This window comes from Anas platyrhynchos, chromosome 8, assembly GCF_047663525.1.
Source record: "Anas platyrhynchos isolate ZD024472 breed Pekin duck chromosome 8, IASCAAS_PekinDuck_T2T, whole genome shotgun sequence".
Lineage (NCBI taxonomy): Eukaryota > Metazoa > Chordata > Aves > Anseriformes > Anatidae > Anas > Anas platyrhynchos.
In genome coordinates, this window is record NC_092594.1 from 34,122,652 (window position 1) to 34,137,963 (window position 15,312).

The window sequence follows — 15,312 nt, forward strand, 5'->3', positions numbered from 1 at the left end:
TTTATCAGAGCCTAAGATACCAGACAGGTCCCCATCTTCTCTGCATGGCAAGTGGGAAGACTTGTAGAGCTGAGCCAGGACCACCAATTCTATATAAAGGTGAATTTGTTTCTTATAGTTCATACTGCTGGTGGGTATTTAGCTTACACCACAGCTGTATCTTTACCTTTACAAAATTATGTCCAAAACTGAGAGGCATTTACCTTCCATTAGATGTCTGAGCTGCTTTTGCATTCATTCAGAACAGACTTTAATGAAGCAACACAGGATAGGAAGTGAGACAATGACATACATTGAGCACAGCAGCGATGACTCGGCTTTCACTCATACTATACCTTATTGTACTGGTGCCTCCTCTTACTGGAATGGGAACAATGGGAGAGTTTGCTGAGTAACTTATTCCTGTGTACATTATTCCTCAGCATGAATAAGACAGTTGAATTTGCCTCTCTGAGATCAAGCCATTTTTTATTTCTGAATAACACTGAATTAAAAACAAAAGTACAGTTGCTTATAGCTGAGTTTTCTGAGATGCTCCTCATGAAAAGGAAAAGTCACCCTTCAGTTTCAGGACAGATTGTGTGCAAGGACTATTGGAAACCTCAGTGCAACTCCCGGTATGAAATCATGCTTACGGTATCCAGGTGTGTTCGCTGATGCTTTGCCCGGTCGCTGGAGTTGCTGAAAGCTTTCTGGCAGCCTGGGTGCTGACACAGGTACGGCTTCTCCCCAGTGTGACTCCGGAGGTGAATCTTAAGGTTCTCAAGCCTAGAAAATGCCTTGTTGCAACCTTCAAACTGAAAAAGTCATAAAAAAATCGTTGTAAAGCACTATTAAATAAACCATGTGCAGCCACAATGAGAACAGTGTAAGATCCAAGTTGGACATGTAATAAATCAACCAACATTCAAACATCTGTTGAAATTTATGGATGAAACACAACATTTTGTGCTGTTCATTTAATCTGTCACTGAAGACATGGTGTGTAGCTCAATAATAATACACGGGTTATAAATATCTCACACGTTTTGTCTGAAGTACTGAACGTTTAAAGACATGGTGCCAGTACAGAAAATCCAAAGAAAGAACAAGTGTTCTGATGAGCTCTCTCAAATGTTAATTGGCACAGGATCCACTGTGGGCAATAACAATTAGCTGCTACGGACAGAGAGCACGAGGAGCTATTTGTGGCGGGTAAGAACCTGGTTTCAGGTGTCTGAAATCCTATACAGTGGAGCAGATGAGCACAGACTATTACAAGAAGACCTGATCCATTTGAAGATCAATCCAAAGGAGCTCTGCTGTCATTCTGCACCCTTTTCTTTACTAGCCGTATCATTCAGATCTATCCTCAGCATTTACACAACCAGTAACCTGAGCAATTCTGATTTGTTAAGCACCCGTTTCATTAAGGAACTCAGTAATAATATGCTGCATAGCATTCATAACAGAAGTAGCTGTTTCAAATTAAATCTGAATAAATAAATAAATAAATGCTTAAAATTTCCAGCTACTGGGCCAGAGAAGGAGTATTTTGCATTACTCAGTGGTGAGTTTCAGTGTTACAGACAACAGGCGACTGCACTGGAGGAGCTGTGTCTAGGATGGGCTTTGAGGATTAACTCAGGTGAGCACAGATACATGTACATGCACATGCACCAGCAAACCCAGAACACGGGCTCAGATGCTTATTCATGTGCATAAATCCTGCCCTGCACACTCACATGTGGTGGTGTGCCCATTTTGCCCACTCTGCCTTGCAGCCTCATGGCATTGCAGATTTCCTCGTGGCTCTGTAGAGATAGGAACTTGGCTCCGCTATAATTTGGGATCTCGCCACTTCCTTCTGCTGAGTCAGAATTTTGTTCTGCAGACTGACATTCGCAACCTGTGGTGCTTTGGGTGGCCTCACAGAAATGACAATCTCACCAACCCCTGACGTGTTCTGCTTGTCATGCACACACCTCTTACACCCATCGGTGTTTGCAGACTTCTGCCTTTGCAAGCAGAGGGATGGGAAGGGTAGGCAGACGTAGATGGTGCCTAGAAGATTTGGTGAGCTGGAGGCACCTGGTCTCCTGGTGCCTGATGGAGGCAATTTGAACTGCTGATGGAGAAAGGCCCCTCAAATCCTGCCGAGACCAGTGTGTTTTAAGCATCTCAAATCAGTGAACAGAGTGATCTGGATTCTCAAGCCAGCACTTCATTTTGCAGCCTGTGTTCGGTCTTTGGATGCAGATCAGCTCTGCACCCTGCAAATTAAACACACCAATGCACTCCAGCACATGGACACCCACACAGAGCATTTCCAGGCAGACTACAAATTTCTGCCTTTCACAGCCACTCATAGATGAAAAGATCACCATGGTTTTTACTGCCCTAAATATTTTCTCTGCTCTGGGCAGGTATTTAATACCTGGATGGCATATTTAGGTCTATGTGCACAGACAAGTACCTGATGTGGATATATCTTCATCTTTCCCCATCAAAACAATCCTGAAAGCTCCAGCATCACCCAGAGTCACCCAACCTATGGCTTCAGCAGTTAGGTACGACTCCCTCACAACACTTCAGCTGGTGCAGAAAAGGAGGAGTTTTGGAAGAGTCCAAAGAAACAATCTTTCTGTTTAATCATCACTAAAAATCAGGGAAAGAATTCAGAACGATGCAATCTGAAATGTGCAAATATCCTTGAAGTCCATGAAAAATAAGTGGAGTTTGGCAAATCCATAGATCTCTGAAGACAAGGACAGCCCCTGGTAAATCTCTCACAAGGACAGCCCCTGGTAAATGGAGTTGTGAGGTGCTGAACGTGGTTTGCTCTTTGTTTCCCAGCTCCCTTTCCTTTCCTATTGCTCCCTTTCTTCAGTGTCCTCTGATCAGTGCCGTGCTCACACTGCTGTATCACCCCCTGCTAACCAACACCCTTCTCAATTTCAGCTCAACTCCTCCCGGCTTTATTCCCTGATCCACAGCCCCAAGGTAGCCTGGGATCATACCCTGGGTCTAACAAAGCTGTTTTGCAGCTCAGCTCTGCAGCCTCACTCACCTGAGCCCCAGGTGAGCAGCAAGAGCACGCTTCTCCCGTCGTTTTTGTGCTGTCCCACCTGCGTGAGCCATTCCCCATGACCCAAGCAGTCTCCCCTGACCAGCCCGAGCCTTTTACAAGCTCCACTGCCCCTCTCTAAAGGGCCGGTTCTGACAGATGGCATTGACACACCTTGCCCAGGAGGACATCAGGTGGCAACGTTGCTTGTTAATGGGTCCCTGGCAGACTTTACACCTTGCCAGCATCGGAGTCACTACGGTGACACTGCACAGCCTGACCCTCATCTCCGTGTCGTCTCAGGGGCAGAAAGACCTGGTAGGTCACAGCAGTCATTTCTGACCTATCCACTCACCAACGCGGGATTTTGACCCTCAGCATGTTTTTCTAGTGGATTATCAGTCTTCAGCTTCGTATCTACAGCCTAATGTGAAGTAGGAAAGTATGCAGAATAATCCAAACTAATTAGAGGTCCAGCTCCATTCCCATTGATGTCAGTAGCAAAAATTCCAATGGCAAATGTCCTAAAACATCTAAACACAAGCTTAATTTGAAACACATGAACGCACATATGTTTAAGAGTTTGCTGGATTGGGACTTAAGGAAGAAAAGGAACAGGCCCTACCATAAACGCTCAGAGCTACAATGTGAGCAGCAACACTCACACAAACATGAATTTATTGTACTTTTACTGTGGTCAAGAGCCTTTTTTTGGTGCTAACGCATAATCCAAACGCTCCATCACCACATATGCCTTGACTTCAATGGCTTTTCTTAATTATATTATTATTTTTTCTGATTTTTATTCTTCATATTATCCAGCTCCAGTATGCTGGATAACACACAGTGAGTGGGGCAGTCACAGTGCCCTGCGATTCAGGCTAACCATAAGGTGGGCGAACACACCAGCAAGGAGCGGTGTGACTATAGCTCAGAGGTTCAAGAAGGCAGGGTTGCTAAAGGTAAGTGGCTAAAAAGGAAGAAAATCAGTTGAAAAAGGACTGGGGGTGGGAACCTTGCTGCCTGAGGAGTGGGGAAGAGCAAAGGTGAAAGGCCTGAGAGGGAGAGAGGAAAGGAGCTGGCCAGGACTGACAAGCACAAGGCTGGGACAATTCCTTCGGAGCTGCAGAAAGGTCTTTGCTTTGAAGGATTCCAAGAAAACCTCTGTTTTGACTCTGTTATGTCTTGCTGGATCTGCTAACTGTATCCTTTGCAGTTTTTCCCTACGAGTCCACGTGTGAAGGCAGCACTGCTGGGACCCGGCTTCCTCGAAGCAGAAGAGCCTCCCTCCCCCGTACAGGGGCAAGGATGAGTAACCTCAACCGGGCTGCTAAGGGGACTGCCAGGAGGACTTCCTAAGGTAATTCCTGGACTTCGCTGCTGTTCTCTGTCACTTGTAACCCTGCCACCTACCCCTGATACGTGGGGTGCACATACAGTTACGTATAGACCAAATAGCACTACTCCTGGAGACATGGGGTAAGGTTCTTCAACCTTTTTAAATAACCACAACCCCCACAATCCCAGAAGTGTCTAAGCTTCAACTACAAAGAGCAAATGTTCAATTTCCAAAGGACTTTAGGATGGTAAGAGCTATTTGATCAACGGAGAAGGCTACATACAGTATCTCCCAGACATCTGGTCCCAATCTGTCATTGCCTAATCCTACAGTCTTAAACATTTTGTTGACGTTTGATGCCTGGGATAACTGTAACAAACACTGCATGATCCTTAAAGTCTGTAAAAGTCAACATAACTCTTAAACAAGTTCATCAATTAAAAATAATAATTATACTGCAGTTAGTACTTCTGTCTTTTTTTTTTGTGAGACTGTCAATGTGTGCTTCAGACACCGCTACGCTGCACACATCTGAGTGCAGACACAAAACAATGCCACATGATTACAGTAAATAGCATGATGTAATTATTGGATTTTATAACTAATGTGCTTTCAGAATAAGGCTTCTACAAGGAAAAAATATGCTGTAGAAATTTACAGGACTAAATCAGCTCAATACCAGATGGAAATACACGTTATCTGTATCTTACACTGCAGCCATGCTGGAGCGTTACTGCTGGAATACCATGCATTTAAAAGGCATATTTATGAAAACACTGAATTATCTCACAGTGATCTAAACACATCACAATTTTCCTAACCAAACAATTTAATCTAATAACTGTAATTGCTTAAAATGTTTTTTCTTTGCTTCCACATTATACTTTGAATGCACCTGAGAATGTTGCCATGCAGAAATAACAGCGTACTCCCGCGAGGGCTTACATTATCAAATGTTTACCATTTTCATAAGCATATTTAATCACAGTCATGTCTAGAATATCTGTCAGTGGTACAGATCAGAAGAAATAAACTATAAACTAAACAGCTCAGACCATAAGGTGAAGCAATAACTGACATTTTCTTAGGAAATGAGTTATGACTGAAAAAGAGAAGCCTTCACAGTTGTAGTGCTAAATAGGTCCAGTGTGCCATTAGAGAAAGCTCATTAATATACACCTCTGCTCTCTGCTCCAAGATCTGTTAAACAAGCTGCCTTTTATTTATAGACCGAAAAGGGAAAGAGCAGGTCATATTGGCTGCTGACATCTCAGACAGCCTACAGATGGAAAACCCAAAACATTTCATTCCAAAGCATTTAATGCTATCAATAGGAAATCTTATGTCTGGTCAAAATACCTACAAGCCTTATGAACATTGTGAAATGTTCTTTCTTCCCAGCTGATTACCAAATTGGGAAAATTTTATTGAAAAACATGTCATGAGAAAAAGGATCCTGTGAGGTTGTGTATCCCTTCTGGAGGAGAGGAAATAGTCATGCCACCCTTTAAATAGCATCAATGTTTTAAAACACACTGCCCCTAATGTTGGTGAGATGGCAGGAGGCATACAAGGCTCCAAGCTGTTATGAATGTCAGTAACTTAAGCATGTGAGCTGATCCACCCAACACAAGAATCAAAACATCTGAGGTGGAGATTTGTTTTTTTCTAGCAAACTCCTGATTGGATTAATTTTTAATTCTCTATGGTAGCTACAATGTAAAGCCTGCGAATACTTGCTCATGAGGAACATGACTCATGCAAGGACTTTTATTAAACTCAACAGAACGATTTGGGTGCATAAGAAGTACCCATAGGACAAAGCTCTCAACCTCCTAAAGAATCCCAGTTCATAGAGCCAGTTTACAGATTTAAATGTGTAGAAGCTGCTTTTTTCCCTTTGGAACAATATAATAATGGAAGATATCTGTAACAGACAAAGGACCTGCCAATTTCTACGTCTTTTCTTGAAGTCTGAACAATTTATGTTTGCAAAGTGACACTTCTGCCTGACATTTCATTTGGAAAGTATTACCTGGACTCATTCTATTATTTCTATTATAAAAAAAGGAGCTTGGACTTCATCCAGATTATTGTATGGCTGCTGGTGTGTGGGACATGAAAAGGTAAAAGGTTTCAGAACGGGAAGAAGAAAAATCTAGAAAAGCAAGCCACAGAATAAAAGCAGTGCATTGTTCACATTGTTGGCTTTTTCGCCAACAGCCAATCATTTGACATCCACACACTGTACACCAGCAGCTCATTTTTCTTCCTGCTGTTAGACAGGTTGCATATTTCCTAATTAACGTGACACTGGGAAATACTAATAAGCTGGAAGATATAAGTCCTGGAAGAGGTTTTTGATCGGCATACGTCAGTGAATTAAAGAAGAATTTGGGCTGGCTCTTCTCTTTCAATCCTATGCATTTTATAAGGCCCTAAGTCTGCATTCCTGACCCCCCCTCTGGCAGTACCAGGAGTTATGGGTGCGTGAGGAATGCAGACGTGGCCCACTGAGGGCATAACAACAGACTCATTTAAGCCATGAGGCCTTTAACAGCAAACAGCTCCGATTCTGCATACGAGGTGATTTCCACACACAAACAGACTTCTCCGACTGCAAAATCCTACCACCTGCCTGCAAGCATCCCCTGAGATGGGAGTCCTCTGCTCTTGCTTTCGCACCTGAAAGCTGAACAGCCTCCTTGTCCGAGCTGCCCGAGCCCCTGGGGACCAGCAGATCTTCGGCACGGGGACAACAGTGGGACGTGTCCTGCTCTCTGGGTGCCTGGAGGCAGATGAGATTTGGTTCCTGGGTTTTGTTCTGTAAAGCCAATATTATCTGTGTTCCCGAGTAAATCTGGCATGAAATGTGAGTTTTGCCCATCCTCTCCCAAGATTTGCTGTCACAGGGAGCGCTGGAGATCAGCACATCAGGACAGGCACCGAAGCTCAGCCTGTCTCTAAGTAGCACTACAAGTCTTGGCTCTCGAAAGTCCTGCTCGTGTAATTGTAAATTATCATCTGTCAGGAAAGGCGGGAATGTTGTTCTGAGCACTGAAATATTTATAGATTTATTTCTTCCAGTACCAGTAGGTCAGACACTTCAGTTAGCAAGGAGAGCTTCATATGTTTTCTAGCAAAACTCAAAATATCTGGGAAATTATCAAAGCATCCTATCATTTTCACAAAACCCTGTTGCAAGTCTTAAAATTCTTTTCAGTAATCCTTCTTTAATCAAGTAGAGGGATAAACATTTGTCTAAAGAGGGGTACTTGCATTTATTTGCTGCAACATATGAGAATGAACCAGGGAAGTTGGGGATATCTTACTATCAGCAGCATGACAGCCACAAATTTTGCCATAAGGTTTTGCTAAATATGTCATTTGGAAACCAAACAATTTTCTGAAACCTCATTACAGTTGGACTGAATGCAGTATTATGGCTTGCAGGCAAAAATAACATTGCATGGAGCAACAGCTTAAAAAACAGAACGCAGAATTCAGATGGTCTTGTAACAAGCAAAGAAGACACCCCTTCCAAAATCTACATGTCAGTCCCTTTATTTCCTCATATGTGATTGGGAAACTATTATGTATTTGGGATTTTTTGAATAGCTTGCAAGTTATTTGAAATTAAAGAACAACACACAATCCAAGATTTGCTGCTCCAGTATCCGAAGCCAGATCTACTTGTTATGGGGACAAAATTAAGATTGAACAAAATCAATTAAAAACCCTCTCCAGCTGTGCCAGCAAAGAACCACAAATAAAATAAAAATGTTTCTCTCCAGTTCTTTGAGATTTTTAAACAAAAAATGTAGTTTCCTACACATACTTCAAAACTGTTCTTCTGTATTGGCAAGTCATTGTCTTGCCTAACGTTACAAGAAAACATTTCACTTCCAGTTTGCATCTAATGTATTACCTATTTTTACCTACTTCAGTTGAAATTACTGAAATTTTGTCCTACACTCTTACTTCTGTCATTGCTTTCTGGCCCACATCTGAAAGTACGGCACCGTGCTTGTGGTCTGGGGGGACAGCTATGCTGCAAACAGCTCTGTGCACAATACATGTCACTGACATGCAAGGTAGGATAGGAGCTCACAAGTTACTTGCAGGTAGAAGAGCTTGCAAATTTGGAGTGAAGAGATAATCTGCTTAAAATAATGAATGCAGCCCCAGAACAAGGGGAGAATCCGTTATTGTTTATGTGAATTAACCAGTTGCAATTACAAAAACAAAGAAAGAAAAAAAAAGAAAAACAAATAATAAAAAAAGGGAGGACAACAGCAAGAAGGGAAAAAAAAAAGTCATTACAGAAAGAAAGAAAAAAAAAAAAAACACCCCAAAACTTATGGCTGATTAGCATAGCGTAGCATCTTAAAAGGCCAAAATACCACATGTGTGGCATGTTACAAAAGAAGATTAAAATAAAGGAAAAAATATCCAGAGAACCATGAAGTCTCAAAACATCTGGAGTTTTATAGTAACAAGCAGGAAAAAATCAAAAACATAATTGAAAAAAGTCCACTGTGATACATTATTATACAATGAAGCTTAATGGAATTGAAAGGAGAAGAGATGAAAAGGCAAAATAAGGGGGGGAAGAAATAAAAGAAACAAGAAAAGGCATTTATATTTTAAAGATGTCACTGAGGGTTTTTATCCCACTTATTAAAAATTACACACCCTGCTTCTGTAAGCTGTTCGTTTAACGTGTTGAGCACTCTCTTTCAGCGTAGGGCAGCCCTGCATGATGGGGAATCCACCAACCCTTTTGTGCCCAGTGCAGGGGCACTTTTCACTTCTGATTCTTTGAGAAAGATCTGCAAAGAGAACGGCAGAACGACTGCCTGTCCTGGGCTGCATTCCCCATCCGACAGGAGATTTGAAGAGAGGCAGGGCAAACATGTGAATGAAAAATATTTGCTAAAAACAATGCACACACTCAGGAATTAAGCAAACAATCCTCAACTGTCATACTGGCATCAGGCACTAGAATCAACATAACTTTGAATGTATTTACTAGCAAACACTTAAATGGCAAAGTGAAATGAAAAACTTCCCTCTTTTTCATATTTTTCTCTTTTTTAATGAATCAATGCAAGAAGAGAAAGATCTGCACATAACCCAGCCTGCCTTTGTAGCATGCTAGCAGTGTCTCTCTAAACAGGGAGAGTTTTCAATGCACCACAAGAATTAACATCTTGGATCAGATCCGTGCTCTGTTTGTCCCCAGCCACAGCAGGATCTGGGACCGGCATGTGCCAAACCCTGTCTGTAACAAATACGGTGTCATCTGGCACCGCTGTCCACCCTCATTTCCCACTGTCCTGGTTTTGGCTGGGACCGATCCTCCTACACTACTATATATATATATATTTTTTATAATCCTCGGAAATCCATTTCATATCTTTGTCAAGACCAATAAGTAAATGTGTTTTACAGTCCCAGCTTCCCTGTCACATGTCATCACAGCTCACAGTGACTGCTGTCCTTGGCTGATCAAAGCCAGGAGGATCCTAGGGGTGAAAACTGATCTACAACTGGAAATTGCTGGCTACAGAAAACTAAACTACTCAAACTCAACCAAGTTCTGTTAGAAAATATAAAAATTTTCAGCAAGATAACTCTATTTTGTTCAACCTTAATCATCTATGTGATATATATATATTTTTTTTCAAACACAACTTTTTGCATGTGGTTCAACAGAGACCAGGAATGTTCTCACAAAAGGTGTTTCACAAAATGGATAACCTTAGTGCTGCTTTCTTCTCATTTTAGATGGGGTGGTTTGTTTTTATTTTTTATTTTTCCTAAAAGGCACTTTCCTTCTCGCACTCTATCAGTTTTTATTCCCACGTGGACGTAACGTAGCTTTCCTCCAGAACTGTTGTTTCTAAAACTCAGCTAAGAAGATTCAAGTTTCCCTGCACATTAACACCAAGCTTCATGAGATTTCCAGAGCCGGCTGCATCTTTGCCCAAAACGACAGGAGGAATGCCCCAATTTCCCCAAGGTTCTTCTCACCAAGGCAGTAGATGACCTGGTGGGATTTTCCCCGGTCAGCCAGGCTCCTGCTCCTTTCTATGCCAATTTGGGCCAATCTGATTGTCCTCAAATGGAGGCTGGGTTTCCGCCTGTAATCCAAGGGATTACAGCAAGAGATTTGCTGAGATGCCCTCAGCCATGCCCAGCACTGCCACACACGGCGAGCAGAGCTCTGTAAAAGAGCTCCAGTAAAGAACTGGGAATGAGGAACAGGCTGTGCAACGTGCTGGGGGCTTGCTATCGTGGCAGGCTCATTCCTTTATTTTGCTTTCCCTCGCCCCGAGTGTGCAGCAGAACCTCGGAGACAAAGCTCCCTCCTTCACCCGCTGACCCCCTCCAGCCTCGCCATGCCAGAACCCCACAGGGCGCCTGAACAGTGGGGGAGCCGAGGGGGAACAGCATGGAGAAGAATAAATCTCTTGCTGCAAAAACAGGCTCTCTACTCTACAAAAAGTAAATTCTCATTTTACCCCGAGACATCAGTTTTTGTCTTGTAGTGTTTTTGTTTCATCTTGCTTGGCCATCTTTGTTCCATGAAGAAAAATCTGAGATAGATGTATTCCTAGGCAAATGGCATCAAGACCCCCTGTGTTTTAAGGGATGTCTCCGTATGGCTTTGCCAAAGTCACATCAGTGCCTAGGTTGGTCAGGCACCGTGCTGTTGGCAGAGCCATGTTTCAGAGTCCCGACACACAGCTGAGTTTTTGCACTTAGTTAAGTGACTGCTGTGCTCCACCTGATCTGCAGCACAGATTCACCATAAACTCCTTCTGGTAAATCCAAGAAAATGGGATGCCTTCATTAGGGGCTGAGCTCACTCACATTGCCACGGGCTAAATGCATGAACTTGGTCAGTTAAGGTGGCTGACACGCACTGTGAAGCCATTACACTGGATTCTGTGCCTAAGCCCCAGGGGAGTTGTTAAATCAGGATTTTGCTAACGTACACCCCAAAGCCCATTGTTATTTCTTGTGCATGGTGACCTACTACATCCTAGCAAGCTGAGCATGTCCTGGTGTGGTCAGTGATGATCTTCACCAAGCCCTGCTCCAGCTTTAGGTGGAGAAGTGGCCTCCTGAAGCCTATTGTGAAGCTGAGCTCTGCTAAGAGCAGACGGCGTGGCAGCAGTGCCAGGTCCCCTCATTCTCTATAGCACTGTGGGATCCTTCAGATAAAAGGCAGTATAGCAATGTTCTTTTCTGAATAGCACTTAATGTTTTCCCACAGTCTTATTGTTTACAGGGAGTTTAGCAAGTCACTTCACTAATTTAAAATAGATTGTATCCCACATGGGTGGATAACAATAACACATATTGGTGAATCATATGGCTTTCAAATGATATGTATGAAAAAGAAGTGCTACACACATTGTCTGAAATTTTATTGTGTGAAACCACAGCACTTAGCTCCCTACCAGCTGTGTCAACAATTCAGTGTAATAAACTATACAATTGTAGAATAACAGCAAGGTTAGTTCTGAAAAATGAAAGGCCAAGATAAAAAAATATGCCGCAAGAAAAGGTAAATGAATACAGATGAACACCATTTCAGGTGGGAATAACCAGCCCTGCTAATGATATGACCTCGCAAACTACAGATTCCATGGCTGTAGGTTGCCATCCAGAAGCCTAAGAGGAAAATGGATCATATGGCTGAAAAGATTTTCCAAGGGGAAGAAGAGCAGGGTTTGATACTTGAGGAAACCGGTGCGTGATCCTTAGGCTGTACCACCGCTGCAGGAGCATCCCAACTGGCTGCAGACTTCACTTGCAACAGCTTCAAAATGAAATGAGAGTAAGAATCCTTCCTGAACTTCGCCTCCTAGGTTCAGAGGAGCCACACAGCCATGCCGGCTCCTCCGTAGGAGCTGCTCTAGCACACATGACGTAGCTCCCGAGGACACTGCCAAGGGACATTCCTGACATACTTGACCAAAAGCAGCCCATGCACAGGAACGGCTGCACGAGCCAGGCTCGGATAACAAAAGTTTCGCATCGAGCTGCCTCGCATAATTTTTAATATGCTGCTAAATAAATAAATAAAGGAGTGAATAAAAAACTTATTTTTTTTTCCCTAATATTTTGAGGGAAAACTGGAAATGGAACTCAACGGAAATAGGTTTTAAATTGAAATGTTGAACTGTAGCCCAGAAATGACAAGAAAATCAAATCTCTTTTTTTTCTGAACCCCAATAAAAAAGTCTTAAACACTCTCAGTAGACCACAGTTTTGAAAGAAATGAAATTATGTTATTGTCATGCATGATTATCCAGCATTTAGAAGGTATCTGCAAGGTTTTCCTGAGAGTTATACCTCCATCCTGCAACCTAGCAGGAAACCACAATCACTTCTGTACCTTACGTGGAAGACTTTGAAATGAAAGTGCCTCAAAATCAAATATGAGCAGCTTTCAACATGTGCATTTAATCTTCCTAGGTTAAGAAACACCCTGTGGCCACCACACTAAAGAACTGAAAACGTAAATTGAAAAAATTATATCCATATGATTAAGTAAGATTCTTAAAGAGAAACATGTTGTTAAGTACTTCATTGAGAATAAAATGAAATGCAGTAAAATAGAAGCTATTTGGAATAAATCACTGACGCACATGCTTTCTATGCAAAATGGCAATGTTCAGCTCCGAGTGGACATCTGGAGCAAATTAGCATTATGTTGAGAATAATATAAAATTAAAACATTTAGTTTCAGCTTCTAAAATTAAATATAAAATCAGAGACCAATGTTGTGTTGGACAGCTCGCCTTGTGACTCTGATAGCAAGAGTTTATTTTGTTTTTAAAGTTGTTTATGCCTCCTCTCATTGTACTTGGAGCCCTGACACTTGCAGATACTATCTGTGCAAACAGCACCAGACTGAACGCCGTATCTCGAAGTGCTGCCGAGTCCTGCTCTGGAGGTTCAGACTGAGGAGGCCAAGGCCAAGTGTGGGCCAGTGCAGGAAAACAAGAGGAAATGACCCAAAACTATAGGCAAAACTCGGACCGCGCCCAAGCCAAACCTCCCAGGGCCTGAATATATTTTGGTTTTACATTTGCACTCTGACTCTGCACTTTTTGCCTCTGGAGAGCATCCAGGGTTGATGTGTGGAAGGTGCTGGGTGACTTGAAGCCCTCGCGAGGCTCCTTGTACAAAAAGCTGAGCTCCTCCTGAAGCTGCTCCGTTCACACGAGGGCCGATGTGGCCATCAGAGTTGCTCTTCCCTCTCCTATTGAGGTGAGGGGGAGAAGAGAAGGCTGATCGTGGTGGGACCTGCCCTATCTGTTCCAGGGCCAGAGGCTGTGCAGGACACAATCGCAGTCCCTGATTTCCAGGCCCCTCAAAAGCTTCTGTCCTTCCTGCCTCTTCCATGCACAACCTCCAGGCACATAAGGTGATCAAGGATTTGTACTGCTCTTGTTTTCACTGCCCAGAGAGGTTAACCAGGATGAGGGGCGTCTGTGGGGCTGTCACTCCCTATAACAACTCTCTTCCACCCCTGGGTCCTCTGTGTCACCGAGGGGAAAGGCAGCTGCCTTCAGCTATGGGCTTGCCACAGCTGGGTACCCGGCCATCCACCTTGGTCCTGTGCTTCTGCTCCCTGGGGATGGCAGGCACAGCACCTGCCCAGACCAACTTCAGGTGAGAACTTTTCCCCTAGACACTTTTTCCGATGTCCCATTTCAGTGCTCTGCTCCCCACAGCCTTCCAGAACTGAGCGGCTAGTCAGAACCAGCCAACACAGCTACTAGAAAATATTTCTGAAAACCTCTTAGCCAGAAGCCTTCACATGCCCAGTACAACTGGGAGGAATTTGGTTTGAAAGTTTGAACAACTCACGCCTGGCTCAAGGAGCCATCCTTGCAGCTGGTGGCACGCCAAGCACCCCTGCTGCTCCTGTGCCTCCCACCTGTCTGAAACCCTGTGAGATCTCCCAAAGGGATCACTTGTGGTCTGCTGGCAGTGTGAACTGGGACAATCGGGTGTCAAGGAAGTGCTGGACTGGAGAGCAGTGCTGTGCAATCGATGAGACACAGCGCTGGGTATGGGAGAGCTGGTATTTTACTGGGTGACCCTAAGTAAATCTCCTGCGTGTGGTTTTGTCCTTCATGCTTCCTGCCTATTTACACCGAAATCCCTACTGATCAGGGACTGTGTGACACCAAGACACCATTTTCCCTCACGGGGCCTAGGTACTTCTGTAATACCTCGTTCTGGTGCTGCCGTACTGCTCGTGTGCATCTGCTGCAGGCAATGTGAGCAGCCACGTGTAATCCTACCAGAGCCTCAGAGAGGTCCCTCTGAGATATTGGGTTCTCATGAAACTCAAGCTAACCTTGCTTTCACTTGCTGTCGGACTCATGGACCTTTGTTCCCTGCTGCACGTCATGTTGTTTCTTCACGTGAAAATGACCAAACGGATGGAAAATCCTGCTTGGTGCCACTCGTGGTTCCGTTCTGCTTTCAGAGCACCCTGAACTCATCCATCACGGGCATAAAGCCACTGAGCTCTGGAGAATCAGGCCTTCCTGCAGGAGATCAGTGCCCATAACTCTGGAAAGAATGCCAGACACATAACCATCTTCAGGTAGTTTGCTCACGTACCTTTATGCCTTCAAATACTCTCCTCCATGTTTGAAAGAAAATAACGTCATACATGCAACCAGCATTCATTTTACGCAGCATGAAAATAAGCTCTTTATAGTATGATTTATCTCCTTTCTGATGTATTTGGGAACATGCCAACCTTGCCACCTGTTCCTGGACTTCCTTTAAGGTAGCCCCGTCTTTCAACATGAAACCTAAATTGGATGTGCACAGACTTGCTCCTGCACTTTGCAATGTAAACACCTGCACATATGTTTTAAATAGC

General features: G+C 43.5%; 1 protein-coding gene across 4 annotated transcripts in view; it reads right to left on the reverse strand.

Moving 5' to 3' along the window:
- Positions 1 to 15,312, reverse strand: part of GLIS1 (GLIS family zinc finger 1) — a 189,359-nt gene that overhangs the window by 37,788 nt on the left and 136,259 nt on the right. For all 4 annotated transcript variants that reach the window (XM_027462876.3, XM_027462875.3, XM_027462877.3 and 1 more), the window contains one exon: positions 636 to 797. In XM_027462876.3, the coding sequence (XP_027318677.3) occupies positions 636 to 797 (162 nt within the window). The remainder of the gene's footprint in view (positions 1 to 635; positions 798 to 15,312) is intronic.